Genomic DNA, 17,104 nt, shown 5'->3' with positions numbered 1-17,104 from the left:
ATAGATAGTTTGTTTCAGTTATAATCACCACCAAAAGCTCCACCACGTAAAATAGTTATTGAATAATCACCACCAATAACTCCACGAAAGAAATTATTTTATTATTGTTAACAAAGGACAGTTTAAAAGAACTGATTTAGCGCTTTCGTCTCCCAACGGAGACCTCTTCAGAATCAATTAACCTTGCTCAAGTCATTTCTTTTATATAAAAACACACATCAATTAATTTCAATTAAATTGAATACTAATAAGTAATAAAAAGAAATACAAAGTCATTGGCTGGCCATACTAATCATTCTAACAAGTATTAAAGACATATTCTCCCCTTGCAACAAAGAACAGAAATTGATGAAACCTTGTCTGCAAAAATGTCTCCGTCAATCCGTAAATCTGTAGGGTCTGAGAGACCGTCCACTTCGGCTCCATTGGCATCAGAGCCGTTGGTTTTACAAGTGAAGAGCCTGTCCCATGTTCTGGAGTCAGTATCTCCCACCCTAAGGTCCCCCCTTCTGCAGACTATAGCATCCCCAGCTCCCTCTTTTCGATCCTCTAGAAGCATTGCTGACTACAATGTGGATCGTGTGGTGCAGAGGCTCTGGAGGACACCAGTGCTGGCAAAGCTTCTATTGGACCTGACCCTGAGGACTTCTCATCTGACCAAACCTGTCCCGACTACATCAGTTCCTCCTCTGACCCGAGTTGCAGTTTTGGACCCTCAATGCTCAGAACTGATAGCAGTGGAACCAAGACCTGCTCCAGGTTATTTGGCTCCAACAGCTCCGACTACATTGACGCTGTCTGAGGAGTCTAGGAACTGACACTCTCCAGTTGGGTCTGGGGTGGAGAGCCAGGCCGAATTTTCTTTGGATCCGATCTTGCCTCTCGGGGCCTCGGCATGGGTGAGTTTGGCTCCTACCTCCGCTTTGGAGCCAACTGCCGTGGTGCTGGGGGGACTTTCTGGTTCTATGGATCCATGTGTTTCCTCTGGTTATGGGCAAGGAGCTTTCGAACTCCTGAGGAGAGCACTGTCACCTTGGACAACCACACTCTCAGGTCCAGCCATTCCTCCCCCAAAGGCACTGGTGTCTGCCTCAGTATTACCGACACCACACAAGCATAGAGACCCAGAGCACCAGGATTCCCCAATGGGCAAACCCTTCTCTTCCGAAACCTCTTCGGAATGCCTCCCTGAAGAGGTCCCTCGGAAGAGGTTATGCAGGAGGAAGCATTTGGACTCCCCACAGGAGTCTGTCACCTCTGACACAGACCTCTGACTCAGAAGGGTCCCCACGGTCGCCCTCTGAAGATGTCTCCTTTGCGGACATCTTAGACATCCTTAAACAGAGAGGCGGCTGGAAGCCCATCAACTCTTCTGACGAGTAGTCTGTTTACCTGAAGGCTTTTGGGTCTCGCCCTTCCGCCACTTGGGTGTCTCCGCCTTTCCATGAAGTCATGGAACTGGTTTGTCAAAAGGCATGGGAGTCTGCAGACACAGTGGAAGCTGCCCCCCGGAGGCCCTACAGGTTAATCACTTCTTCAGAAGACAAAGTTTTTTTGACAAAAGGGGTCCCAGTAGATGCTATGGTGGTGGCGGCGGCAGCCACCAAAAAGGAGTTGTCTGAGACGTCCACATCTGTCCATTCCCCGAACAAAGACTCTTGCCCGATGGACACATACGGAAAATGCATGCTTTCATCCATGACCTTTACTCTCAGGTCCCTGAATTTATCTTACCCATTTCACAAGGTTACAGAGAGATCTCCTAAAAGAGCTTGGAGATGCACTCCAGGGTTCAGTAGGCTGCGGAGGTTGCAGATGAGGTGCCCTCCCAACTCTCCACCCTTAATTCAGTGGTAAACTCGTTCATGCAGCTTGTCTCTTATGCAGCCAATGGAGCGAGTAGTTCAGTGGGTTCAGGAATTACCCTTAGGAGACATTCCTAGATGCGCTTGTGTAACTTTGCGGAACCTTCAAGTCATCCTTTATTAACACCCCCATTCGATGGCTTGTCCTTGTTCAGGCCTAAGCACAAAGAAACACTAACCAGGTGTGACTAGGAAGGAAAGACTCTATCTGCCGTTGGAGTCTGTATTTCCACACCTTCCAGACCCAATCCCAAGGGTCAAAAGGGGGCAGAAATGTGGTTAAGAAAATCCCAGAGAGTTTTTCAAGACGCACGTGGTGCGCGACAGAGAATCCTCCTTTGGTAAGCCCTTTCAACGCCCCTGAAAGAAGGCCTGCCTGTCCCTCTCTGGAGGCAGTCAGGGGTCGCTTATCTTACCCAGACACCTGTCTAAAAATAACACTAGACAAGTGGTTACAAAGTATTATATCCAGAGGCTACTCTGTACCCCTTTCCATACCAGCCCCACTAATGAAAAGGATTTGGGACGTTCCACCCAGTCACAGGATACAAGCAACCATAGAAATTCAGAAGTTGCTAGCAAAGCGTCATCCAGCCTGTCCCTGCAGACCATATAGGATCCGGGACGTACTCAAGGTCCTTTTTAGTCCCAAAGGAAACGGGGGATTGGAGACCTGTACTAGATCTCAGCAGACTGAACAAATCTGTAAAAAAGACAAAGTTCCAGACGGTTACACTGCAGTCAGTTGTTCCTTTTGTAGGAAAAGACAATTGGATGTGCTCTGTAGACTTCCAGGATGCGTACTACCGCATAAAAATGGACAGGCTATCCAGGAGTTAACTTTGCTTTCAGCTGGGAGCCAGTCATTGCCATTTTTGAGCTCTGCCCTTTGATCTCACTACAGCCCCAGTGAGTTCACCAAATGCATGGCAGTAGTTATAGGTCACTTGAGACATTTACGATTCCGGGTGTTTCCATATCTAGATGACTGGCTCCTAACCACCACCACCAAGCATCTAGTTATACAAGTGCGAGACACCACTTGAATCTCTGTTATCATTTTGGGATTACAGTAAACTACGAAAAATCTGCCATATTGCCATCTCAACATATCGTTTTTATAAGCGCAGATTTAGACAGTACTACTGTGATGGTACATTTTCCATCAGACAGGATACGGACCCTTTAACAACAGAGTCTACACTTCCTCTTAAAAACAAATACTCAAGCAAGGACAGTTCTCAAAGTACTAGACAATGGCAGCAGCAATCAGTGTAATTCCCCTAGCTCGAATGCTTGTGAGAATCTTACAATGGCTCCTATTCACTCAGTGGACCATGCAGGTACTTCTGATGTCGCATCAGGTAATGATTACAGAATCTTGCAGAAGAGACCTACATTGGAGGCTACATTCAGATCAAGTGACCTTAGGTCACTCCTTCGTTCTACCATCCCCACTAGCCACATATGACCACGGGCGCTTCCCAGATAGGGTGGGGGGGTATTATCAGGGAAGGACGGCCCAAGGCGTGTGGCAGGATCACGAGGCCCATTTGCATATCAGTATCCTAGAGATGAGAGCGGAGCTTCTAGAGTTGCAGGCATTCCAAGACTCTCTTCCATTAGGAACAGTTCCAGACAGGCAACATGTCTGTTTGGTACATAAACAAGCAAGGAGGAACCAAATATTACCCCCTTTGTCAAGAGGCCGTGAGAGTATGGCAGTGGGTGACTTCGTCCCAGTGCTTTCTGATAGCAATGCACATCCCAGGAAAATCCAGTGTGATAGCAGACAAACTCAGCTGGGCAATTCTAGTGCCTCACGAGAGTGGTCCCTAAAACAAGAAGTGGTGGAAGTGATTTTCCGGAAATGAGACCAGGCTTGCTGTGATCTTTTTCACATCCATGAACATGAAATGCAGCAGCTACTTTGCCCTAATCCCCCCCTCCGGGGTAACCCCCAAGGGATGCACTTGTACATGATTGGCCCCTGGGTCACCTCTTCACATTCTCTCCATTTCCAGTGATACCTAAAGTTTTTCAGAAAGCCAGTGTTTTTTGAAGGACTAATAGCCCCTTACTGCCCTTGTCAAATTTGGTTCCCCTTCCTACGGCTTCATCTTCAGGAAGAGCCTTGGATTCTGGACCCAGTACCAGACCTTCTGTTTTATTCATCGGGGGCTCTCCATCCATCCCTTCAGACCCTCAAATTGACAGCTTGGCTGCTCCAATTCCAAATATAGGCAGGCTGCAAAACCTTTCATCTGCAGCACAACATATACTGATCTCTTCCCACAAGACATCTACGAGGAGTTATACCTCAGCATATGTGATTTTCAATCTGGGCATTACAGAACCATATTGACCCTTATTCAGTACCTATATCTTCTATCTTGGGAGTTCTTGATGAAGCTTTTCAATGACGGAGCAGCTGGAGCCACTATTCCAGTAAAGTTAGCAGCGATCTCAAACTTTCATTTTAGAGATGAAGGGCAAAACATTATGTTCCACAGACTTTCAAAGGCTTTTCTGAGAGACACTAATCTTTTGTGACCACCCATTAAGACCCCACTGCCACCATGGAACCTGAATTTTGTATTATCCTGGATAATTCTTCTCCCCTTTGAACCGGCATCATCATGTGACTTAAAGTTCTTGACATGAAAGACCATTTTCTAAGTGGCTATCACCTCGGCTAGGAGGTTTTCTGAGTTAAAAGCATTATCTAGCAAACCCCCATATATGCTGTTCCACAATGACTGTCAGTCTGTCTGAACAAACCTTTCCTTTTTACCAAAAGTATGTTCAAAATCCAACTTGAAATCAGTCCATAGACTTTGTTTTTTTCCCTCCAAGTATGGCAGTAAGGCAGAATATATGCTTCACCAACTTGACGTTCATAGACCGCTACATTTCTATTTACACAGAACAAAAGAATTCAGAAAGATGCATCAACTATTTGTATCCTTTTCAGACTGTAAGAAAGGTGTTTCTGTTGGAAAAACTGCCTTATCTAGGGGTTGCATTTCGTTCACTTACCAGTCAGTGAACAAACAGCTGCCAGACAAAATAAAAGCTCACTCTACTAGGGCAGTCTCCACCTCTTCCGCATTTTGTGCAGTTATTGATAGCTACCATTTGAGTGGCAGCCACGTGGATGGGGCCTCATAGCTTTATCACTCATTACAAAGTAGATTTGGCCTCCCGGGACAGGGCCTTCTTTGGTTCCACTGTCCTGAAGAATATACTCCCGTGAGCCACCCAAGAAAGATGGTACTAGGGATGCTGTCCCATCAATACAGAATGAAGGCGAGATAGGACTTCACATAAAGAAGTTATGTACCTACCACAACGTTCTGTGTGAGTTGTTCATCTCACCTTCATTCTTACGTCCCTCCCTCCTACCCCCAGCCTTGGCTTCTAGAGGATCAAGAGGTTTCTGATTGGCATCTGCTGTGCTTTGACCCTCTTACAGCCTTATAAATAATAGGGAGTTACATATGAGCATTAGTATGCAGCAAACAAGATCTGAGGAAGGCACTAGAGCATCATGCGATAGGGAGTAAGCCACAAGCTGGTTGAAGACCTCGAGCTTTAGTAAATGTCTGAGTAGGAACTGAGGATCGGTTGCAAATCCGGGTGAGATGGACAACTCACATGGAATGTTGTGGTAGGTGCATAACTTTTTTTTTTTTTCTTCCGCCCTTTTATTAAAGCACAATATCTGACCTTTTTGCTTTTTCTTTATCAGAGTTGGCATTGGATAATTTCATGTGATTACTTAATTTTCTATAATTTCTTCATTTAGTTTTCATTGTATTTTTTACTTTCAAGTTGTACTAACATTGTATTTTTTCCAGTGTATCAGTCTTGTTTCATAAAGTTTTTCATTATGCATTATGTACATCACAGCCATTCAGTAAATGGATGGCACTTAAGTGAACTGATTTAAGCTGATGATGTTCTTCGTGTTTCACTGTTGCAGTCATTACATTTGGGTTATCTGCTTGCAGGTAGCCCTCAGTCGGCCTGATTAGCAAAGTCTTGGTTCCTGCGTCGGTTGCTGTCCCTTCTTCCATGATGTCAGGTCGTCAGGGGTTTAAAACATTCAGCCGACGCCATTACATCAGTCTTTCTTGCTGTGCAGTGCCCGAAGCAGTTTGCAAGTGCCGGTCGGCAGACTCCTGAAATTTTCGTTTTCGAGTTTCAGAACCAAAGTCTTCAACTAAAGCTAAGTACCCCGTTGGGGAAACTTTTTCTTGCTCCTTACCAATGTCTGTAAAAGTTAATAATTGCATTACTTGTGGAAATCAAATACCTCACAAAGATTTTCATTCGTACTGTAATTCCTTGCCTAGGCCCTGACCACGGCGTACCTTGCTGTCGTTTTTTTGCTTTATTTAATCACCGCACTATCCGTTGTCTGTATATTTTCACCTCTAAATATTTCGGTTCTCGTTTAATTTTCCAAAACTGTCGTCTGTTAGCTATCTGACTACCGGGATTCCGAAAAAACACAAAGATAAAGATAGAGACAGGCCGCCTAGGTCCAAAGCTGCCGACAACGCTTCTCCTAAGCCCAGTCGCCAGTTCGCCGGTACTCAATGAGATGCTTTTGCAGCCCCTGATACCCGTTACTTCTGATTAACAGGCCTCTACTGAGACCCATTTGGAGTCTGGTGTGCCATGAGATGCTTCAACTGTGGAACCTGCGGCTGTCTCTACCTTGGATGGGTCCGGAGCCACTGTGCATGCACCAGCTTCTGAGGGTGTATTCAGGCCTATGGACTTGCATATTAAACTGACGCCTCCTCCTTCATTTAGGCCTAAATCTTGAACCGTGCCTAAGAAACCGACGCCCAGGCTGCATGCTCAGGCCTCAATGCCTAAAAAACAAATGATAAGAATGGCTGAAGATCTTATAACTCTAATCAGGGGAAGCCAACCTCCCCCTTCTAAGAGACCTAGGGCAGAAGTTGTTTATGAATCTTCTGACCAGGATTCTGATTTTTCTGATTCTTCTGATGATCTGGATTTGCCTTTATCTACTTATGAGGATTCTGATGCTGAGGACTCTGTTACCTCTGCTACCCCTCCAGAGGATTTTTCTTTTGGTGAAACCTTACATACTTTTTAAGGGGGCATTTCCACTGGGAAAGCCAGGATTTTTCTAATTCAAAAAAGAAGCTTAGGGATTTCTTACTCCTGCCACATCAGCATAGGCCTTTAGCTATACCTCCTGTACTAGACATTGTTGATGATGCTTTTCGGACTGTTTGGCCCCTGATTCTTTGCCTCCTGCTCCCAGAAAACCTGACAGATATTACAGGGTTCCTGATTCACACAAGTTCCTTTTTTAAAATTCTGCTGCAGATCCTGAGACTATTTCACAGGGACCCAAGGGCATTGAGGCTTCTACTGCTAAAAATCCTACCCCTTCTGATAGAGACTCTAGGGCACTGGATAGGTGGGGCAAGAAGATTTACACTTGTGCAACCTTGGCCATTAGGGCGTTTAAACTGCCAGTTTCATATGTTAAAGTATCAACAACATGTTATTGGATTGTTTAAACAGAAAATAATGTTGATTCCTGACTGTGCTGAAAATAAGGAATTACAGGATTTAATGCATTCTGCTGAACAGGTTGGAAAACATACTTTGCAATGTGGATTTGATTCATTAGAGGCCTCTTGCGTTGCTACTGTTACTGAGTCTGTGCTCAGAAAGCATGCTTGACTTAAGGAGCAATCTTTGCCTGATCATGTTAAAGCTAAACTGCTGGATTCTCCTTTAAATCAGGTCCGCCTGTTTGGCAACAAAGCTGAGGAAGTTCTTAAAAAGATGGAAGATAAAGCTAAATCTATGCAAACTGTTAAAGATTTCGTACAAGTTCAGCTTCCTAGATGTAGTAGGCACTGGCCCTCTAAGAATTGGTCCTTTCCAACGCCTTCCAGGTCTTCTCAAGCCAAACCCAAACACAGCAGAAACCCCAGGTTTCATTCCCAAGCGACACACAAGACTAAGCAGTGGGGGGTTTCTGCACCCAAATCTGGGAGTAGTAAGACTCCCCCTATGGAAAACTGTCTCAATGACTTGCTTTTAAAGCTTCCAAGCACTTCCCAACTGAATGCTCCTTTAGGCGGAAAGATTGGTCTGCAGGCCAAAAACTGGGAACTCATTACCCAGGACAAATGGTTTTTAAATATAGTGTCCCAAGGATACAGATTTCACTTCCACACGTTACCAACACCAAGCGGGTGGCCAGATCTACCCCCAAATCAGTGGGCAGAGGCCCAAAATCAAGTACGCTCTCTCTTAAGCATGGGGGCTATTCAGTCGGTAGCAGAAGAGGAAAAGGAGCAAGGTTTCTATTCGAGACTTTTCCTGGTACCGGAAAAAGGCAATACATGGCATCCTGTCCTCGACTTTTATACTCTAAACACCTTTCTGGTGATTCCAGAATTCAAAATGTTGACTCTTCACCAGCTGCTTCCTATGCTAGCAAAGATGCATGGTTGGCAACACTAGACTTAAAAGAAGCATACCTGCACATCCCTATCAGGGAGTCTTGCAGAAGATAACTACACTTCAAAGCAGGCTACATGCACTGTCAGTTCTCTGCACTGCCCTTTGGCTTATCTACTGCGCCCAGGGTATTCACAAAGTGCCTAGCTCCAGCCATTGCATTTTGAAGGCAAAGAAATATTCAAATATACCCATACCTGGAAGATTATCTAATTCAGGCAGAAAGCCAGGACATATTTTGAATCATCTGGCCTTTGTTCAAAGGGTGCTGACTTGTCTGGGGTACACCATAAATGAAAAGAAATCACACTTGGTACCCTGTCAACAAATTATATTCCTGGGAGCAAGCTTGAACGCAACTTCCCAGATGGCTTTCCTCACACCTGAGAAACGGATTCATTTGACAACCTACTTCAAACAAGTGGCCACAAAAACCCAGTTATCTGCAAGGCAAATACTGCAAGCCTTGGGGTTCATGGCCTTCTGCATTCTTCTAATTCCATATGCAAGGCTGCATATGAGGAAACTACAATGGTATGTCAAAAGCCTGTGGTGTCAACATTCACAGGATCTAGAAGCAATGATTCCTATCATAACTTGCCTATGCCTAGAGTTCCTTTGGTGGGCAGAGGCCTGCCACCAAAACAGGGCACTACCATTCACACTACCCCCTGCCGCCCAAACTTTAATAACAGAAGCATTAAACTATGCATGGGGTGGCTCACCTGGCAGGGAAGTGCATCCAGGGCAAATCGAACCCAAGTCAAATGCACCTGCACATAAATCAAAAGGAAATGTTAGCTGTACAGAATGCTCTGACAGCCTTCAAGGACCACATTCTTCCAGGACAACTAATGGTAAAGATGGACAACACCACTGTCATGTGGTACATAAACAGGGGGGTACACATTCTTACCCCCTTTGCAGACTAGCCATGGCATTGTGGAACACAGCCATGAGTTACTAAGTGAATCTACAAGCTCAGTTCCTGCCAGCAAAACTAAATACACTGGCAGACCAGACTAAGCAGAAACCTCATGGACCCACACGACTGGAAACTGGAACCAAGGATTTTCAACATGTTGATAAGCAAATGGGGGAGACCAGATATTAGACATGTTTGCATCCCCCTAGAACCATCAATTGGACAAATTTTGCACAAGGGTTCCCTACAAGCTAGCTTGGAAATGGGCTGCTCTATCCTTCAGCTGGAAAACCTATTGGTTTATGCCTTTCCTCCTCTGCCTCTGCTCTCCAAGGTACTACTAAAGATCAAACAGGACAAGCCAAGGATGATTTTAATTGCACCATACGGGCCACCCCAACACTGGTACCCCCTCTTGCGCATTGTGTCATGCTTGGCCCCATGGCATCTGCCTCAGACTCCTTCCCTATTGTCTCAGCAGGAGAACCAGATTCTGCACCCTCAGCTGCAAACCCTGAACTTAGCAGCTTGGCTAATTACCAAATCTCTCCTTTACCATCCCTCAGTAAATCAATGATGGATATCATTTTAGAGGCAAGGAGGCCTAGTACTAAAAAAATGTTATGCCGCAAAATGGAAAAGATTTTGTGCCTGGAACCAGTCTCAAGGGATGAGCGCAGCAGTGCCCAATTTACCACAGATTCTACAATACTTGACTGAGATGCGTCATAAGGGCTTGTCCTTTTCCTCCATCAAAATACTACTAGATAGGGGCCAAGGGTACTAGCTGCTAGTACAAGGGTCTAGGGAACTACTAAAGGGGCGGTGAATACCGCACAATGTGGTTGGGCTAATATATGCCTTCGGGCAGATAGCCCAGTACCAACCTATGAACCTATAAAATTCATGCCTTGGCCATTTCAGCTCATTATATTACAGAGCCCCCCTCTTCTCTCACCCACTGCTCCAGCAGTTCCTCAGAGGGGCCAAAAATTTAAGGCCACCCAGGAAAGCTCCAACTCCAACCTGGGATCTTAATTTTGTCTTGGAGAAACTCACTATTCCTCCTTTTGAGCCAGCTGCTACTACAGATGTAAAATTCCTTTCCTGGAAAACAGCTTTTCTTTTAGCAATCACTTCTGCAAGAAGGGTATCTGAATTACAGACCCTTATGGTAGTGGAGCCTTTTGTCATCTTTCATGCGGACAGGGTGTCCCTCAGAACCAATCCCTCCTTCATGCCCAAGGTTTTATCCAGTGTAGCCCTTAATCAGTCCATTAATTTGCCAACCTTCTTTCCTAACCCACAGAATAAAGGGGAATGGATACTGCACTCCTTGGATGTGCACAGACAACTTAGATTCTGCTTGGACAGGACTAAACCTCAAAGGAAATCTGAACAACTACTGGTGACATTTGCTGCAGGGACAGAGGGGGGAGCTATTTCAGAGCAAACCATTTCAAAATGGATAGGCCACTGCATTCATTTGTGCTATAAGCACCATGGAAAACCTATCCTACAGGGCGTCAGACCCCATTCAACCAGGGCTGCATCTACCTCTACAGCCTTTCTTAGGGGCGTCCCTACAAGGGACATCCTAGAAGCTGCTACCTGGAGTTCTGTATATACTTTCACCAAGCATTATCATTTGCCAATTTTCTCTAAATCCATAGCTGGCTTTTTCACTGCAGTCTTGCAGGGCCTTATAGCTGGTCATAATTCTATTTACATTCCTCCCCCCAACCTTGGCTTTGGGAATCTACCCAAATGTAATGACTGCAACAGTGAAATGCGAAGAACATAGTACAGTTGTGTACACTTACCATAAATGTAGATGTTCGAGTGTATTCATTGTTGCAGTCCTGGTTACCCTCCCTCCAGACCCCTTTCTTCTTTTGGCTATACCTCTACTCTCCCTTAATATGCTCAAAAAGCTTTTTGGTGTATTTGCTTTTTTGTTGGAGGTATATCCTTGTATTTATAGTTTTAATTGCTTCCCATTTGGGGAACACCTGACACCTGGGGCAAAAAAACTGATGTAATGGCGTCGGCTGCATGTTTTATACCCCTGACAACCTGATGTCATAGAAGAAGGGACAGGAACCGACACAGGACCAAAGACTTTGTTAATCAGGCTGACTAAGGGCTACCTGCAAACAGATTGCCCAAATGTAATGACTGCAACAGTGAATACACTCAAACATCTACGTTTATGGTAAGCGTACACAACTGTACTTTCCCAGTCTTAGAAGGGGACTCCAGTATGTAAATACTTAATGTAGTAACTGTATATATATAAAGCCTATTTTTTGACATGTTTTCCACAGTGTGCAATTGCCATGGATGTGGGCTGATTTTACTGTTCTTACATTATGATGACCTGCAAACTTGCAACACATGAAATAAATGCTTATTTAGGAGCAGTGGTGGTGGTCTACTAGTTTAGTTATATTTACATATTTTTCTTTTTCTGTATAACCCTTTGAAAATTTTTTGTTCGTGCTGTATTAGGTCTGAATCCTTTACCCTAATAAAATTGTATAGAAGTGGACTTGGTTTTGAAATTTATGACTTGGGACTTTCTGCTCTCTCTTCTCATACATCCTTTCTCTCTCGTGGCCATTGCGTGTATTGCAGACAAGGGAAAAAAACAGCACTGCCCTATATTTTTATTTTACATTTGTTGACCGGGCTAGTCCAACTGGATATATTTCCATTTTCAGTGGAGGCCCGGGGAGAAAAGCTCCACTTACATCAAAATGTTTATAAACACAATGGTATGTACAAAGGCATTGGTGCATTACAAAGCTTAGGCATACATTAGCACTCTTCAAGAAAAATCTTGATGATTGGATGGGAAATGGGAAATTCACCCCAGGGATCACTTCTGTGGCTCTGCTCGACAGGGGCACAGGAAATCATTTTCTTGGGTGGCGAAAACCAGGGTACATTTTTTGGCTAGGCTTATATAGGCCTTAGGGCCAATAGCCTAGTACCTACCTATGAACCTATTACACTTCATAGGATTTAGCATTTGAATAAGAAAAATCCAAGTGCAAATAATTTTGGATATTCCTGATAAAATATGTCAGACACTATTAATTATAAAGTGTCACACACAAATGTCACACAAAAATGCTAGTGTCTAACAGCAATGGATATTCATACAAAGTATGTACAAGGACACACTTATTCTGTAAAGTCTCACCAGAAGTCCTAGTGTAAGATGGCTATGGATAAACATTTAAAATATGTACAGGACATTAGTCCGCTGTATAGTCATATTAATGTTATTATCATTAGAGAAGACACAAGATTATACTCGTGAGAAGATAGGTGTCTAGGGAAGGGTTTTGTAGTTAGTGTGAGTTGACACAGGGGCATAACCAGTGCCACTATAGATTGTTTTTGGTTAGAATAAGTCTAGTCAGTGATGCCTCTTTTGGTGCGTCTCATAGTTGTATTTAACTCATTTTAATACCATAATTCTTACTTTCTTTTAGGATGCTTCAGTGATCCCACACCTTATGTTACTATTGAGTAAATCACGATATACCCAAGAATATATTTGTCAGATATTTTCCCATTGTTGCAAGGTAAGCATCCCATTTATGATTTTTAACAGCATGTAGATTTTTATGACCGTCCTTAAACTTAACATTGTACTTTCAGAAGTTGGCTGTTTGTTTATAGCTTGGGGTGTTTGCAGCAGATATTTAAACTTTCTTAATGGTCTGGATATGTACAAACTGCACTACTTGGTGCTACCAAATGGTTTTACTGTTTAATTAGTTGCCTTTTGTTTTTGTAATATTTTGATATTAGAAGTTAGTTTTATTAGTATCAGCTGTAGAAGATGTTTAATTTTGTTTTTTGACTGTAAAATACCTAGAAAATGAATAAAGAAAATGAGAACGGACTGTCACTGGTTCTTTAACTGTGCCATAAAATGTCATCAATCAGAGAAAAGTTCCTGAGCCTTATGTAGGTGTTATAAAAGTACTTTGGCCTCACTATGAATTCAGAAAAATGTAGTGTGTTGTACAAAAGAAGACTGCCTCCCCCTCCAAAAACACTTGCATAGAAATATTTACATCATAATTGAACAAATCAGCATTTGGCTCAGTACTTCATACTCTTACTGTTGATTTGCAGTGAGATGTAGTCATCATTGACTGTTCCACTTGCATTTAACTAGAGCCTGTATAAGAAGTTGACTCAATCAGCAGTCGAATTTCTCACCATTTGACACCTGCAGACTTTGTGGCTAGATAATTATGAGTAAACTGTTTCAGGTCAAAGATAAGTTTAGAAAAACATTTAAACGTGTGCAAGAAGTATGAATATGAAACTTGATCAACCACACATCTTCACCATGGTGATAGTGATTTTTCAGTTAAGTCTTCAGTAAGTTACACAAACAGTACTTGATATTGGAATTTGTGAACATTTCTTAATTTCTGTATAACTGTAGTATAAAGACTATCAGTTGGACTTCTTTTCATGCAGATGTGATACTCTGTTTGCTGCAAAGCAGTTTTGCTTGTGTTATTATATTTTGAGATTTACATAAATATATTTAAGCATAACTGCATGTTTTACATACAGGTGTAAATGTTCGGAAAGCTGTGCTAAATGCCTGGTATCCCTATGTAAAGTTTTATTTCATACCATAAAGTGGCATGTAAATGTCTTCTGATTCAGTTTAACAGGAATATGAATGTATGCCATGTATTTTCAGGTGTCCTTCCATTTCACTGTTGAAGTATTCTTAACCTATGGGATCTCCTGCCAAGAATAGCCCTACATCTTGCCAGTATACCAAAGCCTTTAAAATTTACCAGTGTCGCACTTCACATGTATGCTCCGGGTATCAGAGTAGGGCATAAAGATGACGTACAGATGCTAGAGTCTGAAAACTTCTTAGCTGCTGGTCTTAACGCTCATTGTTGTGCTGGTTATACCACGCCCCTCTCAGATAAGTACCCTGTTGGGGTTCCCTTTCTTTTACATTGTATTTTGGGAGTTCATGTCATCCAAGAAAGGGAAATGTCAGTGTGGGAGTCAGATTCCCCATAAGGATCATCACAACATGTATTTGTTTTGTCTAGGCACTTCTCATGGCCAGTCAGTGCTCTCTTTATCAGGTATTTGTGCGGAAGACACTTTGCATCTGTCTTTCTTCACTTTCCATCTATCTTGAGAACCATTGTCTCCAGTTTTTGGCCCAGGGTACCATAGCCAAATCTACTCGCCCACAGCTGCTGCATAAGAAAAAGGCCAAAAAGTCAAGGTCGGATACTGCCGCTGTCCAGCTGGTACTGGATGTCTGTTGAGTTGGATGATAACCTGGAAGACCACCTGGTACTGACGTTGCTTCCCTCTGCCACGACCCCATTGGAGGAGGCATGGAACTGGCTTCTTGCACATCCTCTGAGGCTTTGCAGGCATTCACAGTGGACTTGGAGGGGGGAACCGCAGCTTATCATATCTGAGGGGCCTAGAAGAATTTCCCATATCTTAGATAAGGAGGAAGTTCCTGGTGCTCTGACTGAGTCTAGGCATGGTTCTCAGCCGCCAAGGTTGGTGAAAGCTGACATCCCTCTTAAAAACAGAAGATAAAGCACATTTCCTCCTCTCCCAAGGATCCTCAAAAGGAGTGGCAAGATTTTACTCCGGGTTTATTTAATGCACTGATGGCTTTGAGACCACCACAGGGAGATTCTGTTCGTGCTCCTCTTCTGTCTTCTACCCCTTTGTAAACCTCCTGTCCAAAGTGGTCAGTGGGTTGTCTCTTAATCGGTTTATCCAGCTTTCTTCCTTTTTTCTTTTTGCACAGTCTGCTATTAAGGAAGGTTCTGCCCACCTTCGATCTTCATTAATAGCTTGGGTATTATTTAGACAAGGCAAAGGCTATATTTAAATTAACCAACTTTTTCTTTTCATGCCCGGGCTGTGGGTTTGTTAGTTTCAAAGCGTACCATTTCTTTTTGATATTCCATTCATGACAAATTACTTTCTGCCTGTGGCGCTTTCTTCAAATGTTTGAATACCAGTTCCATCCCTGATGGTGCTACTTGGATGTTCTTTGTGTTTCACTGTTGCAGTCATCACATTTGGGTTATCTGCCTGCAGGTAGACCTCAGTCAGCCTGAATACCAGAGTCTTGGGATTTTTGCATCGGATGCTGTCACTTCTTCCATGATGTCAGGCCATCAGGGGTATAAAACATGCAGCCGATGCCATTACATCAGCTTTTCTTGCCGTGCAATGTCCGAAGCAAAAGCAGTTCAAAAGTGCCAGTCGGCCGCCTCCTGAAATTTTCATTTTCGAATTTCAGACCTGTAGTCTTCTAAAAGATAAGTACCCCATTGGGAATACTTTTTTCTTGCTCTAACCAATGTCAGGAAAAAAAAAAGTCTTGCCTGTGCAAAGCAAATGCCTCACAGAGATTTTCATTCTTACTGAGTCACCTGTTTAGGCCCAGACCACGACGTTCCTCGCTGACTGTTTTGTGCCTTGTTCAACGGCCAAACTAGTCATTGAGCTATTTTTGTTGCTAAATTCTTTCGCTCTTGTTCTCCATATTCCGAAATGGCTTCCATAAGCCATCCAACTACTGATTTTCCGAAAAAAACGTAAGGGTAAAGACAGGGACAGACCGCATAGGCCGGTACTCAGTGAGGCTTCTTTGCAGCCCCTGATACCCACTTCTACAGATTCGCAGGGCTCTGCTGAGACCCATTCGGAGTGCGGTATGCCCAGAGTTCCTTCTTCGACTTTAGAATCTGTGGATGTCTCTACCATGGATGGGTCCGGAGCCGCTGTGCAGGCACTGGCTTTTGAGGGTGTATTACAACCTTCCGATGTTTGTATTAAACCAACTTCATTTTTGACTAAAACTACCGACTTTCTCAGGCCCAAAGTTTGCACTACACCTAGAAAACCAACTACTAAAGCGCATGCTCAAGCTCTCATATCACGGAAACAAATCTTTAGAATGGCTGAAGACCTTATTACGTTAATTAAGGGACGCCAGCCTTCCCCCTCTATAAAACAAAGGATTGATTTTCCTTCTGATTCTACAGATCGTGAGTCCGATGACTCTGATCCCTCTGATTACCAAGACATTCCCTTATCTACCGATGAGGACACATATGCAGAGGATTCCATTCCCTCTGTATCCCCTCCAGAGGACTTTTCTTTTGGTGAAACCTTGCATAAGTTAAGGGAGCATTTCCACTGGGAATGCCAGGACTACCCACAGTCCAAAAAGAGACTCCGAGAATTTTTAGAGTTGCCTCAGTGCAGGCCTCTAGCCATACCCCCTGTCCTGGATATTGTAGGTGATGTCTTCTTGGAGTCCAGTGTTACTCCTGATTCCTTGCCACCAGCTCCTAGAAAGCCTGACAGGTACTACAGAGTACCTGACTCCCACAAATTTCTCTTTAAGAATACTACTGCGGATCCAGAGACCATTTCCCGGGGACCTAAAGGTACTAAGGACACTGCAGCCAAAAACCCTACCCCTTCGGACAGGGATTCTAGAGCTTTAGACAGATGGGGTAAGAAGGTATGCACCTCTGCAACTCTTGCCGTAAGGGCTTTAAATTGCCACTTTCACATGTTGAAGTATCAGCAGCATATCATGGAATTAATTAAACAGAAAATGTTGTTGCTTCCAGATTGTGCAGAGAATAGAGAGTTACAAGAGTTAATGCATTTTACAAACCAAGTTAGTAAACTTACTTTGCAGGGTGGTTTTGATGCCTTAGAAGTATCTTGCAGG

At 43.6% G+C, this 17,104-nt stretch overlaps 1 protein-coding gene across 1 annotated transcript in view; it reads left to right on the top strand.

The window, feature by feature from the left end:
- Window positions 1-17,104, top strand: part of LOC122792710 (armadillo repeat-containing protein 8-like) — a 1,055,700-nt gene that overhangs the window by 643,148 nt on the left and 395,448 nt on the right. Inside the window, exon 6 of the mRNA XM_044060296.1 lies at window positions 12,819-12,911. Within this exon, the coding sequence (XP_043916231.1) occupies window positions 12,819-12,911 (93 nt within the window). The remainder of the gene's footprint in view (window positions 1-12,818; window positions 12,912-17,104) is intronic.

Source organism: Protopterus annectens, chromosome 2.part0 (genome assembly GCF_019279795.1).
Source record: "Protopterus annectens isolate FY-2018-M chromosome 2.part0, PAN1.0, whole genome shotgun sequence".
In the NCBI taxonomy this organism is placed as follows: domain Eukaryota; kingdom Metazoa; phylum Chordata; order Ceratodontiformes; family Protopteridae; genus Protopterus; species Protopterus annectens.
This window is presented reverse-complemented; position numbering and strand designations above follow the sequence as displayed.